General features: G+C 47.5%; 7 protein-coding genes across 7 annotated transcripts; 4 read left to right on the top strand and 3 right to left on the bottom strand.

The window, feature by feature from the left end:
• Positions 1–2,635: 2,635 nt before the first annotated feature.
• Positions 2,636–2,818, top strand: N7479_009923 (uncharacterized protein; the record flags this gene model as incomplete). Its single annotated transcript, XM_057257616.1, has 1 exon — positions 2,636–2,818. One exon carries the CDS (start codon positions 2,636–2,638, stop codon positions 2,816–2,818), a length of 183 nt encoding a protein of 60 aa, XP_057105074.1.
• A 953-nt stretch (positions 2,819–3,771) lies between these two features.
• Positions 3,772–5,911, top strand: N7479_009922 (uncharacterized protein; the record flags this gene model as incomplete). The annotated part of the gene is made up of 5 exons (XM_057257615.1): positions 3,772–4,138; positions 4,192–4,326; positions 4,383–4,974; positions 5,028–5,182; positions 5,235–5,911. 5 exons carry the CDS (start codon positions 3,772–3,774, stop codon positions 5,909–5,911), a joined length of 1,926 nt encoding a protein of 641 aa, XP_057105073.1.
• Positions 5,912–6,333: 422 nt separating this feature from the next.
• N7479_009921 (uncharacterized protein) lies at positions 6,334–7,038 on the bottom strand (the record flags this gene model as incomplete). Its single annotated transcript, XM_057257614.1, has 1 exon — positions 6,334–7,038. The coding sequence occupies one exon, from the start codon at positions 7,036–7,038 to the stop codon at positions 6,334–6,336; it is 705 nt and encodes a 234-aa protein (XP_057105072.1).
• A 2,517-nt stretch (positions 7,039–9,555) lies between these two features.
• Positions 9,556–10,591, top strand: N7479_009920 (lipase family protein; the record flags this gene model as incomplete). The annotated part of the gene is made up of 3 exons (XM_057257613.1): positions 9,556–9,643; positions 9,699–10,192; positions 10,253–10,591. The coding sequence occupies 3 exons, from the start codon at positions 9,556–9,558 to the stop codon at positions 10,589–10,591; spliced, it is 921 nt and encodes a 306-aa protein (XP_057105071.1).
• Positions 10,592–10,808: 217 nt separating this feature from the next.
• Positions 10,809–12,311, bottom strand: N7479_009919 (flavin-containing monooxygenase; the record flags this gene model as incomplete). The annotated part of the gene is made up of 1 exon (XM_057257612.1): positions 10,809–12,311. The coding sequence occupies one exon, from the start codon at positions 12,309–12,311 to the stop codon at positions 10,809–10,811; it is 1,503 nt and encodes a 500-aa protein (XP_057105070.1).
• Positions 12,312–12,821: 510 nt separating this feature from the next.
• N7479_009918 (lipase/thioesterase family protein) lies at positions 12,822–13,945 on the top strand (the record flags this gene model as incomplete). Its single annotated transcript, XM_057257611.1, has 2 exons — positions 12,822–13,173; positions 13,224–13,945. 2 exons carry the CDS (start codon positions 12,822–12,824, stop codon positions 13,943–13,945), a joined length of 1,074 nt encoding a protein of 357 aa, XP_057105069.1.
• A 412-nt stretch (positions 13,946–14,357) lies between these two features.
• Positions 14,358–15,417, bottom strand: N7479_009917 (uncharacterized protein; the record flags this gene model as incomplete). Its single annotated transcript, XM_057257610.1, has 2 exons — positions 14,358–14,637; positions 14,699–15,417. 2 exons carry the CDS (start codon positions 15,415–15,417, stop codon positions 14,358–14,360), a joined length of 999 nt encoding a protein of 332 aa, XP_057105068.1.
• Between the last annotated feature and the right edge of the window lie 324 nt (positions 15,418–15,741).

Genomic DNA, 15,741 nt, shown 5'->3' with positions numbered 1-15,741 from the left:
AGGTCCATAGAGGATGGTGAGCTATTCTTTTATACAATCTCGTCATCACTCTCGGGGAAGACGTCCAATATATATCGGAGAAATGCAATTATCTTTACCGAAACTGCTGCACGAAAAGTGGACATTATGGAGCCGTGGCCGCCGTTGGGACAAGACAACGACACCGCTAGAAGCTTTAAAGGCACAATTCGTTACCCATGTATTTTGGAATTAGCTTTCTTTGTCTCGGAAGCGAAACGAAAATTCTTTCCAAAGGAAAGGCGTCAACCGACAAGGCATCAACCAAAAAGGGCTCCAAAGATTGAATTACATAGTGATACTTGAGATTATAGACTATATTTCAGGTCAAAAAGAACTTTTATCTTGCTTTGTCTAGTATTCAGCCCATAGTCTACATAACCTAGATTATGAATTTTTCATCGAACCAAACTATTTCTCTTATGGTAAAATCGACCACAGGAATGGCGTGGCCACATTCACCGGTGCGCTCCAACTAGAGATATATGTAAACACGAATATACCACACATGATCGACTCGAGGTAGGGCAGGGCTTAGATTGCCACCAGTCGGTATGATCGAGAATTCCAGTGACATGCTGGCTTTGCAACGAGGTTTCTGACAGTTTCGTTGGTCAGAGCTCGGGACCAGCGCGAGTTGTTGCGATATACGCCGCTTCCAGAACAAAGCAATATTCCCTCGGCTGTAAAAAGGAGCCTCAATTTTCACTATGTATCACGTAATGGCCAACATGAGGCTTTATTTCCCGGTTGACCTCGTACATTGCCCAGAGGTGCATTTTGGTGAAGGAGATGTAGAGAGGAATGCTAAAGACTAGATCCTAGTGCATGTTGCGCCTTTCCTTCTTCCGTATCTGGTTGGTTTACTAGAGGTGCTGGGGCTCGGCGATGAGACAGAGCGCTCGTCACAAACAGTTGCGCGCGTGGTAGACCAGTCGGTCTGTATGCCGTAATTCTTATGTTCTTTCCTCCATTCGAGTGAGGGATGAGAGGGGCTGAAATTTTGATCAGGTCATCAGATCGATCTGGTTTTCTTTCGAGAAACCCTTTGTCAAAGCCGTCGGTCAAATCTGGAATGAAAGTCGCGACCAGATCTTAGTCAGATCGATCTGGTTTTCACGTGAGAAACCTCGCCTTGCCAGGGCCTGTTGATGTAAACAGGGGTAAACCTTCCAATATTCCCTCGGGTTCTCTCTCCATAGCTCAGTTGTCGATCCGAGGTAGATTGCGACCGGGGTCAGGATCTTAGTCAGATCGATCAGGCTTCCAAAAAGGTTAGAAGAACTGTCAGTGCGATATAGGGTAGGATCAAGGCCAGGATCTTGATAAGGTCGATCTGGCATTCTTGTAATATTTCTCCCCTGTACGGAGTAGGGATATCTCGGTGTGATTTGGGGTGGTATCGGGACATTTTGCTGATTGGGGGTGTTTTACCATGTCACGATAGAGCCTGTAGCCAATGTGAGATGATCCGCCAGTCAGCCAAGTTTTGATAACATCCCTCGCATGATTTATGAGGCAAGAGTACCGAAGATGCGGGGGAATTGTGCCTGGGAGCTGATTGGATTGGTGAGGGAAGATTTCTCCTTTCACAGACAGGGGGATGGCCGCACCCTCGGGTTTATTGTTAATTGACTCGACTGCGACCGTAGTTAGCCTTGATAGCTTTGAAGGATCAAAAATAAAAGATGAGAAGAAAATATTGAGATAGATATCAAAAATACTGTGTAAATTAAGATTGAGGTAAATCGCGAAGGAAAGTGTCTATCGAATTACCTTTACACCGGGCCGGTCAACCCGGCTCTTCTCCCTGCCCAGGAGTGTACTCCGTAAGGAGTATGCATTTGCACTATCAGGTGGGTTTATCCATATGATCTGGGGATGCCACTATATTTGTCATTCCACTACCAACGAGTAGTCCCAAATGTGGGGCATATATATATTGTGCAATGGCCACTTCAATGCCATATTTTGTACTCGGTACAGACCTTTTGGATTATGTTTCGCATATGGATAGTGTCAGATAAATTTCGATTCATAGACCTCGGGATTCCTCAATAGGGAAACCCTCCAGGGCTGAAAAGTGATAAAGAGGGATTAGTAAAAGATACGTAATCCATACAACCTAGAGTAGCTGACCTCGCGATCCTTGCAAAGTTAGTATCTTCGAGTACTTTGTATGGATTGAAATATAATCTGACAATGCAACAATGCAGGCATGCAGTCACGCGATCGTATATCCACTCAAAAACAAGACAGGCAAAGCCAATTTGGCTCGGTACTTGCAGTTCAACGAACATTCGATCCGTCATTTATGAGGTTATCGTCCAATCAAACAATTAATAGAGCTGACAAGGATGCAGGACAAGGATGCAGGACAAGGATGCAGGACAGGGATGCAATAGTCAATAAGCAAACGGGCAAGGTTCTTTAGAATTTAGCCCCGAGCGGTGAAAATATTTGCCGATCAGGGAAATGCGTTTCAGCATGTTGTATACCAAAATGAGCAAGAACCCGCAACATTAATAAACGTCGCAATGGTCTAGAAATCACTGAGAATTTCCAGTGCAAATATCACTCCAACGTCCAACTTCTTTGCAACCCACTGATGCGCACAATGGCTGTAATGATCGACCGGGTGCTCGTCATTCACATCAAAGTCGACGACATCTTGACGGATGGAAAACTGGATATTGGAAATACTCAAGAGATACGAGGTGGTGAAAAACACTCTCCAATGTCGGACGATGGATTGTATGGAAGGAAGCGCGAAGTGCAATCAAGAGGCCTAATCGCATGAGACCTTGGGGCGAAACCCGATAGTTCCTAACAATAAACAGGTAGTCAATTTTAACAGTCATGAGCTTATACGAGGCCGATTGCCGGACACCGACGGACCAAGACCCCTGCCAATGCGGAAGGAGTTTGTAAAGCACTCGGGTAATTTGATCACAACATCACATGGCCCAATGGCCTAACCACACGGTGTCTCACTTCCCCAGGTGGATAGTGGCAATTCTGGCGTGAGTCTAATCAGTTCCCACAATTTTTGCCATCGCGCGAGGGGGTTGTGTGTGATTGGGCCGAGGCCATGTGTGAGATATTATTTAGATATTAGAGATACCAGTTATCTCACCTCGGTTATCGCCATTCTTGGCTGTGATAGGGTAAGACGAGGTGGCCAAGCAGACAAGGTTGCAATGTAACCTACCAGCCAAGCGGCATGGCGCGGGGAGACACTCGGCTTGACCGCGCCAAGTCGTGCCAAGCCACGCTAAGTGGGTCTTGGTGGCACTAAAGCTGAGGGCCAAAGCCCACAACAGCTGATTGATTGGATGATGAAAGTCTTGGCATCTATTAGCATTCCGGGATCTTTTTTGATTTCGAATGAAGCTACACAGTATGCTGACCTTTGCTTATCATGGGAAAAAAAGAGTGGTCAGGCCGGTAACAAAGCTCATTGGAGCCACAAACATAACAGACTTAATCTAGGAAAAGTACTAGATGCAGGGTCTGTCCCGGCTATTGACGGTTTTTGCCATGTCCGCCGTCCGCCACGTCCCAATTCAGATAATGCCCCGGTTCTAGAATAGGAAAAGAGAGAGGTAATACTCTTCCAAACCCCAAATGGCGCTACGCTAATCACGCGATGTGCATATAATTGCTTCATCTCGCCCTCCCGCAAGTTTTTCTTTTCTTTTCTTTCTGTTGTGTGTTTCATCTCCCATATCTTTGGATCCCAGAACTGCCACTATGAACGCCAGCGATCCTGCCGAGGTGGCTGAGCTTGCCAAAGCCAGGGCAATCTCCCATGATATCGGTATCGAAGAGAAAATCCCAACTGTTGACAGCTCCAAAGAAATCGAAGGGAAAATCCTAGCTGGTCAATCCAGGGGAATGAACGAGAAAATCCCAGTGGTTGATGAGATGACTATCGACAATGCCCCTCCCCTACGAGATTCATCATTCGATGTTGATGATTCTATGGATAAGACCTATCCCAACGAGGCTGATCTGGCCAATTTGCGCCGTGTCGCCGGCAAGCTGCCCATAGCAGCATACAGTGTTGCCTTCGTCGAACTGTGCGAGCGTTTCTCGTACTACGGTACCACTGCTGTTTGTATGGACAATCATTCTTTAACTGAGGAAGGATAAATGGCTAACCTGAATCAGTCGTCAATTTTATTCAGCGACCTTTGCCTACTGGATCCAGCACCGGAGCCCTTGTTGCAGGCATCTCTGACTGGAACAATGATTCACCCGGAGCTCTGGGTATGGGCCAACAGGCCTCCACCGGTTTGACACTTTGTAAGTGATATGGTCCCGTAGGCTCAATTCATTGCTAATACGCCTGACTTGCACAGTCAACCAGTTCTGGTCCTACGTCATGCCCCTGTTCGGTGCCTTGGTTGCTGATCAATATTGGGGTCGCTACCGCACCATCATGTCTGCCATTGCCTGTGCACTGCTTGGACACGTCATTCTCATTATTTCCGCCATTCCCAACGTTATTAACAATCCCCATGGAGCCATTGGATGCTTCTCTGTTGGTCTTATCATCATGGGTATTGGAACTGGTGGTTTCAAGGCCAACATCGCTCCCCTGATCGCAGAACAATATCGCGACGACAAGCCCTACATAAGGACCCTTGAGAGTGGTGAGCGTGTCATTGTTGACCCAGCTGCCACTGTTTCTCGTATCTACATGTACTTCTACATGATGGTCAACATCGGCTCATTTGTTGGTCAGATCGCCATGGTCTACGCCGAGCGATATGTCGGTTTCTGGCTGTCGTACCTTCTCCCCACAGGCCTGTTCTGTATTTGCCCTCTGGTATTGCTCCTTTGCAAGAAGCAATACATCCTGACTCCCCCAAGTGGATCAATCTACCCCAAGGCTTTCAAGCTATGGAAATTGGCGATGAAGGGCCACTGGAGTCTGAACCCCGTGAGATGGTAAGCTACATCTAGTGAACGAACAAGTTGCATTTACTGACCTTCATTTCTAGGTTCCGGTCCTCTAATACTGATATTTGGGCCAATGTTAAGCCCAGCCACCTCGGAGCCAGCAAGCCCGTGTGGATGGACTTCGATGATGCGTGGGTTGATGAAGTTCGACGAGGACTGATGGCCTGCAGAGTCTTTTTGTGGTACCCTCTCTACTGTATGTGACGAATTCTTGTCCACTGTATTTTCCATATTCTGACTATCTCTAGGGCTCGCCTACAACCAGATGTTGAACAACCTCACATCTCAAGCGGCCACCATGAAACTGGGAGGTGTCCCCAACGACATCATCAACAATCTCAACCCCATCGCACTGATCATTTTCATCCCCATCTTCGATCAGCTCGTTTACCCCGGTTTGCGTAAGATGGGTTTCAACTTCACACCCTTGAAGCGTATCACATCCGGTTTCGTTGTGGCTGCCCTCGGTATGGTCGTCGCCGCAGTCACCCAACATTATATTTACAAGATGGGACCCTGCGGTAACCAGGCCAACTACTGTCTCGAGGAGGAACACAAGCACAGCAACATCTCCGTTTGGGTCCAGGCCCTGGCCTACATCCTGGGTGGTATTTCCGAGATCTTGGCATCCGTGACTTCCCTTGAGTATGCCTACACCAAGGCCCCGAAGAACATGCGTTCCCTCGTGCAGGCTGTGTCCCTGCTGATGAACGCTTTCTCATCTGCCATTGGTCAGGCTTTCATTGGTCTGGCTGATGATCCTCTCTTGGTCTGGAACTACACTGTGGTTGCTATTCTCGCCTTCGTCGGCGCTATTGGATTCTGGGCCACCAACTACAAGTTGGACGGCCAGGAGGATGCTATGAACATGTTGCCAGACAGCCACTTTGAACCCCAGCGTGCTGAAGATGTGGAGCGCAAGTGAAGAAATTTTCGTATCGAACGAGATATGTCAGGATGAAGTAATGGTACATATGTATGGTTTTGGGTTAATCTCCTGGCATGACTGGTTAAAAGCTGAACATTAACAAGTAGAGCTTCAAGAAGACCACGGATACCCATTGAAATGATATTTCATTTAATCAAATATTTTTTTCTTTTTATCTTTTTGCATTTCTTTCGTAAACATCGTCCTAGGTCGTTTTTGTTTTGTTGTCTTTTTTAGGACTATACGTAGGGTGGCCCCAGAGGCTGTCTCTGTCCCGATCTAGTCACTGTCTGTCCTTGACTAGAATGTTCCTTCTACGGCTCGAATACATCACAGTATCATGTCTCCATCGTGCTGTTGGTAGAACATCCTACGCTTGTCTTTCCATGCAGTCTCAACCAACTGCAAATGAATCAAAATTAATTTCTCTTCCGCAGACTTTGCATCCTAGCACTATTCTTCTGTTTCTTTTCTGGTGTTGCATCCTGATTCGCACTGCGTTTGGTTCCCGCGCCGCCTTTCTCGTCATCCTTTTTCTTGTCGTCCGTGTTCTCCTCCTTGTTCTCCTCCTCGTTCTCCTCCTCGTTCTCCTCCTCGTTCTCCTCCTCGTTCTCCTCCTCGTTCTCCTCCTCGTTCTCCTCCTCGTTCTCCTCCTCGTTCTCCTCCTCGTTCTCCTCCTCGTTCTCCTCCTCGTTCTCCTCCTCGTTCTCCTCCTCGTTCTCCTCCTCGTTCTTCTCTGTCTCAGTTTCACCAGTCTCCCCATTCGGTCGAATATCCTTCGAATCTACCTCAATCTCCTGGCCCTCGTTCTCAACATCAAAACTGACCTTCCTCCTTGCCTCCTTTGCCTCTGCGGTATTACCAACAAACTGCTTCCCTCCTTGTGACTCGGCAACCTTCTTTTCATCCGTCTCCTCCTTTTCCTTTTCACTCAATTTCTCCCAGGCTTTCTTCGGTAGGTACCGTTTACGCGATTCATCATCCTGTCGTGCCGTGCCAGATCCCTCCTTCGTCTGCCATTCCTCTTTTGTCCAGTTCTCGAGGTGTTTCTGAGATTCGGTCTGACCTTCTTCCTTTGTGGTGTTGTAGCCGCCACCGCGCTTTTTATATTCAGATGCCATCATTTGGGCCTGCACGAGTGTCAACACACCAGGAGATATCAAGGGATTGGAATAGGAGCAGTGGTGCCAACTACCTTTCTGGCAGACCATTGGCCAGGTTTCCCGCCCTTATCGCCGTCGTGGACTTCCTTTTTGACTTCATCGCGAAGTTTGGGGTCGCTATACTTGTCTTTAGGTGACATAGATGTAGGATATTTATTGGTCCAATGTGGTGCGATGAAAGCGAGATGAGAATCTTGCTGGATAGATATATCAGGTGCCCAGGTGCCCGGGCGCCCGGGCGGTGTCATCGAGTTACATCATCCGGAATGTGAGGTTGTATTGTATGCCATGGTTTGAAATTGACGAAATCCACCTGGGCACCAGTGGACCTGAGCAACTTTTTTCCCTACTGTGGTTTAAGGTTAACCTTAAATATTACTTGAAAGTTAAATTCCCCCAAGTTTAAACTCTATTTCTTCCAAGGAGCGCCTCATTATAGGTTAATCTTCACACCTAGTCCGGAGTGTTGGTATTGGTACAGTGAAATTACTCAAGAACATCGTGGAAAATCAAACTAAAATTGAAAATCATCCCACTCCAATCTGAGATTTACCACAAATCCTAACCAGACATCTCATATGCCTGGTTCTTTTGCATACTCCCCATTCTCCCGTGAGCAGATACACCCACGGCTACTTACTGCTGAGCATCCTGAAGTGGTGTTTGGCCAGGGTCATATTCGTGGATTCAGGCTCTTCGCTGTTTGAATGTGATCCCATAAGGTTTTCTGGAGAATGCATAGCCGGGGTCGAGCTACTATTTGTATTGAGGTCGTACAACCAGAGATAGACCAGCCAAGTACCCTCTTGGTGCCAACCCCTCGCCGGCCACCGCTATCAATCTGCTGCAAGCGTACATCTAGCTCAGCTGCGTCGACTGACAGCTCAGAAACTATGAACTAGGCAACGTTCCGTATGCTCTGCCATCTTGCCGTATCACCAAAGCTCGACCGCTTTCTCCGAGCTCCCCATCCAATCATATTGGATATTGAGAAACTTAGAAGTGATGTATGAGGATTCCTTTCTCAGAGAAACAAGCGGCTTGGCACACAGCTGCAAATATGGTCTGAGAAAGGTCATTTGTTGCAGGGAGCAAACCTTGGCATATATAATGCCAATTCATATATATTCCCTTATCGAGACTACACAGGCCTATCTGGAGGATCTTGCATTTCTCATTGCAACCTATGGCAATCTATGATTGAATTGCATAGAATACATATATCACTCGAAATCGCCGGGTTCAGCTTCACAAAGAGTGTATTGGGCTCAGATAGCAAGGACATACGGAGGCTATATGTCAAGTTCCTTATCCAGCATATCAGGGTCATTACTTCAGGCTTTTAATGCGGCATTAAAGGTATACATCCAAGTCAGGCTGTTTAGGTTACCCGTGTAATTAGAAGATTCTAGGAAGTATCAATTTTCAGTCTAAATGGCGTGAGTCTCGTTAATTTTAGCATGGTTCGATAATGTGACAAGAGCTAGCCTTAATCAAAATATAGAGAGGTGCCCTGCATAAAGAGAAAATTTCACAACATTTGTATAAGGCAAGAATAAAACATCTACTAATAACTCTCAGCTAAAAAGTCGTGAATTATGTTTTCACGCTAGTATCACCATATGAGAAGAATAGAGTAAGTTGAGAGCCCTCCCCTCAGCTGAAAAAAGACAGAAAAAGCAATTATCGGTGGTCATGCTACCTTAGCAATAGATCTGACAACCACATGGGGATGATTGCGGGGTTGAGAATGCCGTGCACATGCATGCGAATGTGATGATATACACACATGATTCAAAGGCAATGATAGCATGCAATTTATTGGGTGAGAACATTTAGTATTTGAATGCACATTTAATCACACGAAGCCAAGTAAGAGATCGGCGAGATTTGTATCAAGCGGTTCTAGTACATACATACATCATAGTCACACGTGCGAGCATGTCTAGCTACGGCATGCTCAATTAAAGGTTGCACTACATAAAAATGCAAGGGGTACCGTTAATCAAAATGTACAGATTACAGCCATAAACGATGCACATGTACGTATGGGAATGCAGTGCAACCATTCCCGGTGCCACCCGACGGCATCCTCGGTGTGTCGAGGAACTATGGTTGTTTCAACAACATTGATTGGTTATTCAGCCCCAAAGTCGAGTTATAAAACTAGGTTATCCTCCGGGTGCAAGATTAGTGCTGCGGGTATAGTCAGCTGGTGGTTATACAATTCAGCTCCACACAAATTGTATCACAGTACATAGCAATGAACCCTACAGCCATTACCCCTCCTTGGAGTCGTCATTCCATGAGTGGGCTACCATTAGCAATGGAAGAAGAAGTATAAATATGGCCTCAGTTCTCGGAGATAAAGAGAGTAGACCTACAAAGCACCACATTTGCAAGATATTCCGCCCCAATATATGCTATACATGCCATCCATCTAGGCGTTCAACACTATTATATCACGTCTTGTTCAATATGGTTAGGTCAATAACATGTATGCTGGCAGTGTTATCACCACTCAGCATAACAGCCATTGCATCTCCTATCCAACTAGCGCGCCGAGGTAAGTTTCACATACAATGAAGCACCGCGTAAATCTAACGATGAAACTGTACTAGCAATCCCAACCGAGTTACTTGAACGATTTACCCTATTCTCCCAATTTGCCAGCCTATCGGCCTGCGACCAAAACATAAACCATACGGGCCAAAGCCTGACCTGCGACTACGGAACCTGCGAACTTGTAGCAGCCGACAACACAACAGTGGTCAGTACATTTCACAGCGACAATGGGCCGACAGGCTACATCGCCCTAGATCACACACGGCAACTAATCCTCCTAACATTCCGCGGAACGGTATCTGAAAGCGACGGCAACACCGATCTTGATATCGTTCTCACCCCAATTGATCAGGTTTGCACCGGATGCAAAGCCCATCATGGGTTCTGGGTATACTGGACCGCTGTAGCGAATCAGGTGACGTCCCAGCTTCGTGATGCAACCAGCTCATATCCGGGATATAGGTTGAGTGTTGTTGGACATAGTCTAGGTGGGGGTATTGCGACGCTAGCAGGGACTACTCTCCGAACACAAGGGTTCAGTCTAGACATTGTGAGTTTGCAAAACTAAAAAAAATTATCTACGCTCCATCTAACCTATAACCCTCGTCAGTGGACATTCGGAGGCCCAAAACCAGGAAATATGAAACTGGCCGAGTTTATCACCGACCAACAAATATCAAACAGTATCTACCGAGCCACGCATACTACAGATCCCGTACCGAAAGTACCGCTCAATCTGCTGTTCTTGGATTGGAGCCAGCCCTCGCCTGAATATTGGATTACTCAGGAGACTGGAGTGCAGGCCACCGCTGATGGGGTACAATATGTTGAAGGGATCAATAGCAATGCGGGAAATGCTGGTTCAGATCATGATTTGAGGTGGCCGAATCCCGAACATGGATGGTATTTTGGGAATATGAGTGTCTGCGCGACTCCGATAGATGCATAGGCATAAGCTGATAAGCTGATCGGGATAATGATGCGGGAGATATACTAGCTGTTGATTACCTCACTTGCAACATATTTAATGTTCAACGGGGAAGGGAGATTGCACAGCTGAAGAATAGGAATAATTATATTGTATACTGGGCCTGCAAACGCCATACACCGAATCAAACAAACTCACATAATAGTTAGGGCGATATCATATCATACACATGCATCAATTAGGACATCTTAGGGCGGAGACGCAGACTCGGGCCCTGCACAAACTCCAGTCCGGTATTAATATCACCACGCATAGCAAACTTCATGTCCTTCAGGTAGTGATCGCGCGGCTGCCATGGACCACGATCAGCAGCCTTAGGTAATACACGCCCGGCAATAGACAGGTAAGTCGACTTGAGATTCAAGAGAGGACGATCCTCGAGTGTAGCAGCTTCCTTCTCCTTCAAGCGGGGGACAGCAGCGATCAACTTCTGCGACTCAAGCTCCTTGAGCAAACGGCAGATGAACTGGGCCGTGGCATCCGCACCAAGAGTCCAGGAGGCATTGGTATACCCAATAACGAAAGCAGCATTGGGTACATCCTGGAGCATGACTCCGTTCCACAGATACTTATCACCGATATCAACCTCCTTCCCGTCCACATACAACGCCGCGCCACCTGCAATCTGCAAGCGCAAACCAGTAGCAGTAATGATAATATCTGCGTCGAGCTGCTCGCCAGAATTCAAGATAATACCATTCTTTGTAACCTCGCGAATCGTATCAGTCTTCACGTCCGCCTTGCCCTGTCGAAGACTGCGGAACAGATCTCCATCGGGGCAAACACACAATCGCTGCTCCCAGGGGTTGTATTTGGGCTTGAAATGTGGGTCATGGGGGATATGACTGGGCAACTGCTTGCGCACATTCAACTTAAGCAGCCAGCGGGAGAAATTCGGGAAGCGCTGGCAGAAAAGGAAGAAGATGCGCGTGGCACAGATCCATATCGTGCGCTGTAGCCTATAATACAGGGCAGCAGGGAGGAGGTATGAGAGCCAGCGGCTGCTTGAGTGATTCGGGACGGAAAGGATGTAGGTCGGACTGCGCTGGAGCATTGTGACACGGGCGGCATGGTCGGCGAGATTGGGGAGGAGAGTTATGGCGGTCGCACCGGAGCCGATGATGACTATTTTCTTGTCCTTGTATTGGAAGTCATCGGGCCAGAATTGCGGGTGCACGATCTGGCCCTGGAAGGCGTCCAGACCAGGGATGTCGGCTGTCAGGGGATCCTTGTAGTTGTAGTAGCCCGTGCCGAAAATAACGTAGCGGGCGGTGTAGGTGTATTCGGAGTCATTGTGATCGACAGCGAGCGACCAGGAGTTTTCTTCAGAGGACCAGGCTGATGAGGATACGCGGTGATTATAGACGATGTGTTTGTCGATACCGTATTTGGTCGCTGTCTTGTGGATGTACTCCTTGATGGCGGAGCCCTCGGCGATGGGGTTATCACGGGACCAGGGGTTGAATTGGAAGCCAAAGGTGAAAAGGTCAGAGTCGGAACGGATACCAGGATACTTGAAAAGATCCCAGGTACCCCCAAGATCGGTGCGAGCTTCCAGGATAGTGTAGGTGTAGCCGGGAAGTTGGGTTTGGACACGGTAGGCGGCGTTGATGCCGGAGATACCTGCGCCGACGATAATAATATCGAATTGTTTATCTTTCATTTTGACTGTTCCATTCATGATGAATGCAATCAGAAAACAGTCAGTAACAGCATTGTTATTTAAGAAGAATGTCGACACCTCGGTTTCACATTTTGATCGACGGATCGACGCAGCTGTGGTCGATATGGGGTAAACAACACGTAAAACCTTAAACGCTCTCTGGAGCTTCACGGGGAGATCGGGGAGGTCGGGGAAATTATTGGAATACGAATGCATGTGCTACTTATATGACACGTATAATATAGAATACAGGATCTAGAATTCAATGAATAAAACCGTAGAGAGTTACACAGATCTATCTGGTTCAACGTCTTAAATTCTTAAATCGACACCTATAGTTAGATGCAGAAATCTATAGAGATCTATACAGACTGCTAGTGTGCCCTTCATAGAGATGCATGTCAGAACGATATTCAAGAGAGAGAAACCTCGGCAATTTCCTAAATGGGATAGCCATGCGAAGGATCAACACTTAAACGGCCAAAATATATCTATGGCCTCACACTTTATCAAAGTTCAATTACAACCATGTCTCTTACAGTGACTAAAGTGAAGCTCTCCTTGCTGGAGAAGCTGGACTTTTTCCCAGCCGTAGCTTCCATCCTACTTGCCTACATCTATGCTCTCCTGACCGGCCTCCGGCGCACCGAGCGCCAAGCCAAGACTTTATCCCTTCATTTGGGATATGCGGTGTTCCGCAAGTCGAGCACGCGATTGACCGCGAGTCAGATGCAGTACCTGCTACCACCATCTCACAAGATATACGAACAACACTCCAAATCAACCGGCGCACTGCCCGAATCCGTACAATTGGGGGATGGCGCATTGGGCCACTGGGTAGGCGATCGAAATGCCGACAATGTGATAATCTGGTTTCATGGTATGGATACAGTCAACACAAAGAAAGACCATTAGACTGACACCATTCAGGGGGTGGCTTCGGACTCCCCGCCAACCTGGGCTATTTCAAATTCTACGCGCAGCTCGTGCGCGACCTCAAAGCATCGGGCAAAAGCGTCGCGGTCTTCAGTCTAACATACACTTTAGCCCCAATTGCAGTCTACCCGACGCAACTCCGACAAGCCGTGAATTGTCTGCGATACATCCTCTCGCAGCCAAACCGCGACCCGTCCACGGTTTTCCTAGGCGGCGACTCGGCAGGCGGGAACCTAGCTAGTGGAGTACTCTCTCACCTGGCCCACCCACACGCGGATATTGATCCCCTGCCACTGCAAAGCAACCTCGCCGGCGCAGTCATGATTGCACCGTGGACACTTCTGGAGAAAGAATTCCGGGACATGGAGATCTACGATGGCGGCGATATTATCACCGAAGCAGTTGCGGGACCCTGGTCGACTGCCTATATTGGCTCTGGTAAGCGGGACTATTACACTGATTTATCGACTGCGCCGACGGATTGGTTTACGACCTTTCCGGTGAACTCGGTTTTGATTACCGCGGGCGAAAATGAGATCATGTTGCCCCTAATTCAGGACTTGGCGGCTAAGTTTAAGGAGGGCTTTGGGAATGTGGAGTTGTTTGTTGGTCGTCGCGAGTGTCACGTTGCGCCGATTTATCATTTGGAGATGGGGGATAATACAAAGACAGAGCAGGGGAAGAAGGTTGAGGTGTTTTTGGCCGAGTTGATGTGATCATTATATCATACATGGATTGAGTACATATCGAAGACATGGCTAGAGGTCAAACATTTCATTACTTGCTGGTGATTTCCGCAGATAAATATCAAGCGTGGATCTCTTTATATACGAACTATCTGCATATGTAGGCCACTATATAATGCAACCTCCATTGACCGCCATAATCAAGAAACCCCTCTAATCCTATAATTCCAATATTCAAGATCTTACAATACAATTCCCTTCTATCTGTTATCATCCCTTCCTGCTAAAACATCGATCGGTCTGTCAGAAAGCAATATACTCCATGAACCTATGAAATTTCTTTGGCCTCGGCAGTGCATACATTCATCCCGTATACCAAATCCAAAATCAGTACGACATAAACACATCTCCAATCATTTCCAAAACAATATATCTACTACGCCTACGCCTTTGCCTCCGCCTGCTGCGCAGCGCAAGTCCTCTTCAACCCACGCGACACCAAATTGCGCACACCCTCCTGCATCCAGCTCGGCATAGCACGCACCAAACTAGCCACCGACTGGTTGGGAGGCAGAATAATCTGGCCACTAGTCTGAGTCAAGATCTGCTTACAGATAGCCTCAGACACAACTTGGGGAGTCATGATAGACTGGCGGAAATGCGCCTCATTATCAGTGATCTTCTTGATCATGGGTGTACGCACCCACCTGGGGTGAATAATACTAAAGCAACAATCAGCAAAAGTCCGCAGATACACCTGGAAAAAATCCGAGGATAACTCACCTAGTGCGGACATTGGGTGCATTATGCCAATGCTTCAATTCCTGACGCAGCCCCTCGTGGAAAGCAAGCGCACTAGCCTTGGAGCAACAATAATCCACCATCTCACCGATGGCCACGAAGCTCGCCATGCTGGCGATAGTCACCACATGGCCATGATTTGCCTTCACCATAGCCGGCACAAACTCCTTCACCATAAGGAAATGAGAGAGGGTATTAACCTCAAAAGTCTGGCGGATTTTCTCCTCGGGCTCATCGATGATGGTCCCGTCGTGTCCAACGCCGGCATTATTAATCAACACCGTGGGCTCGCCGTGGTTTTCACGGATCGTGCTCGCAACACGGGTAATGTCAGCTGAGGAAGTGATATCCGCCTTGTAGAAGGTGACGTTGGCGGGTAGTGCGAAAGTTGGCTCATTAATATCAAGAATGATAACACGCACGCCTGTGCGCGCTAGGTCTTCCATGACCTGCTTGCCAATTCCGCTGCAACCGCCGGATAGCAAGATGAGCTCGCGGGTGGGGATCCATGGTTGATTGGAAGTCCAGTTTTGGAGGGCGCGGTGTGAAAAGAAACTGTTTGTGGTGCGAAGCAGGGCAAACGCGGCAAGAACGCCAAGGGCTCTTTGGGCCGTTGAGTTACGGAGAAGATTTTGGGTGGGCCCTGGGAGGTGGGATAGAGCCGTTTGAGTGTATTTGGCGATGAGGTCAAAGGTAGACATTGTTGCTATTGAGGTACGGATGAAGTGAGGTGAGGTGGTTTGATCTCGGAGGGTAGCGGAAGATTAATTATATTAATGAAACTAGACAAGGATATATAAGGTACTAACGGTATTTAGGCCATTGAGAGATACGTAGAATATTTAGAATATTCACATATTCCAACCGAGGCTTCACATTTCCGATCGAACTAGGAAATTCATGCGAGATGGTTCCACCACAGGGATCGACGATCAAGAATTATGACATTTTCAGACATTCGAATCTCTTCATTTCTCTTTGATTTCTCTTCGAAACTGTCTTTTCACATGTCTCTTAGCACCCCC

The sequence above is a fragment of the Penicillium vulpinum genome, assembly GCF_028829585.1.
Source record: "Penicillium vulpinum strain IBT 29486 chromosome Unknown utg000004l_segment0_segment0, whole genome shotgun sequence".
NCBI classification, from domain to species: domain Eukaryota; kingdom Fungi; phylum Ascomycota; class Eurotiomycetes; order Eurotiales; family Aspergillaceae; genus Penicillium; species Penicillium vulpinum.
The sequence above is the reverse complement of the archived record's forward strand: the minus strand, read 5'-3'. Positions and strand labels throughout refer to the sequence as shown.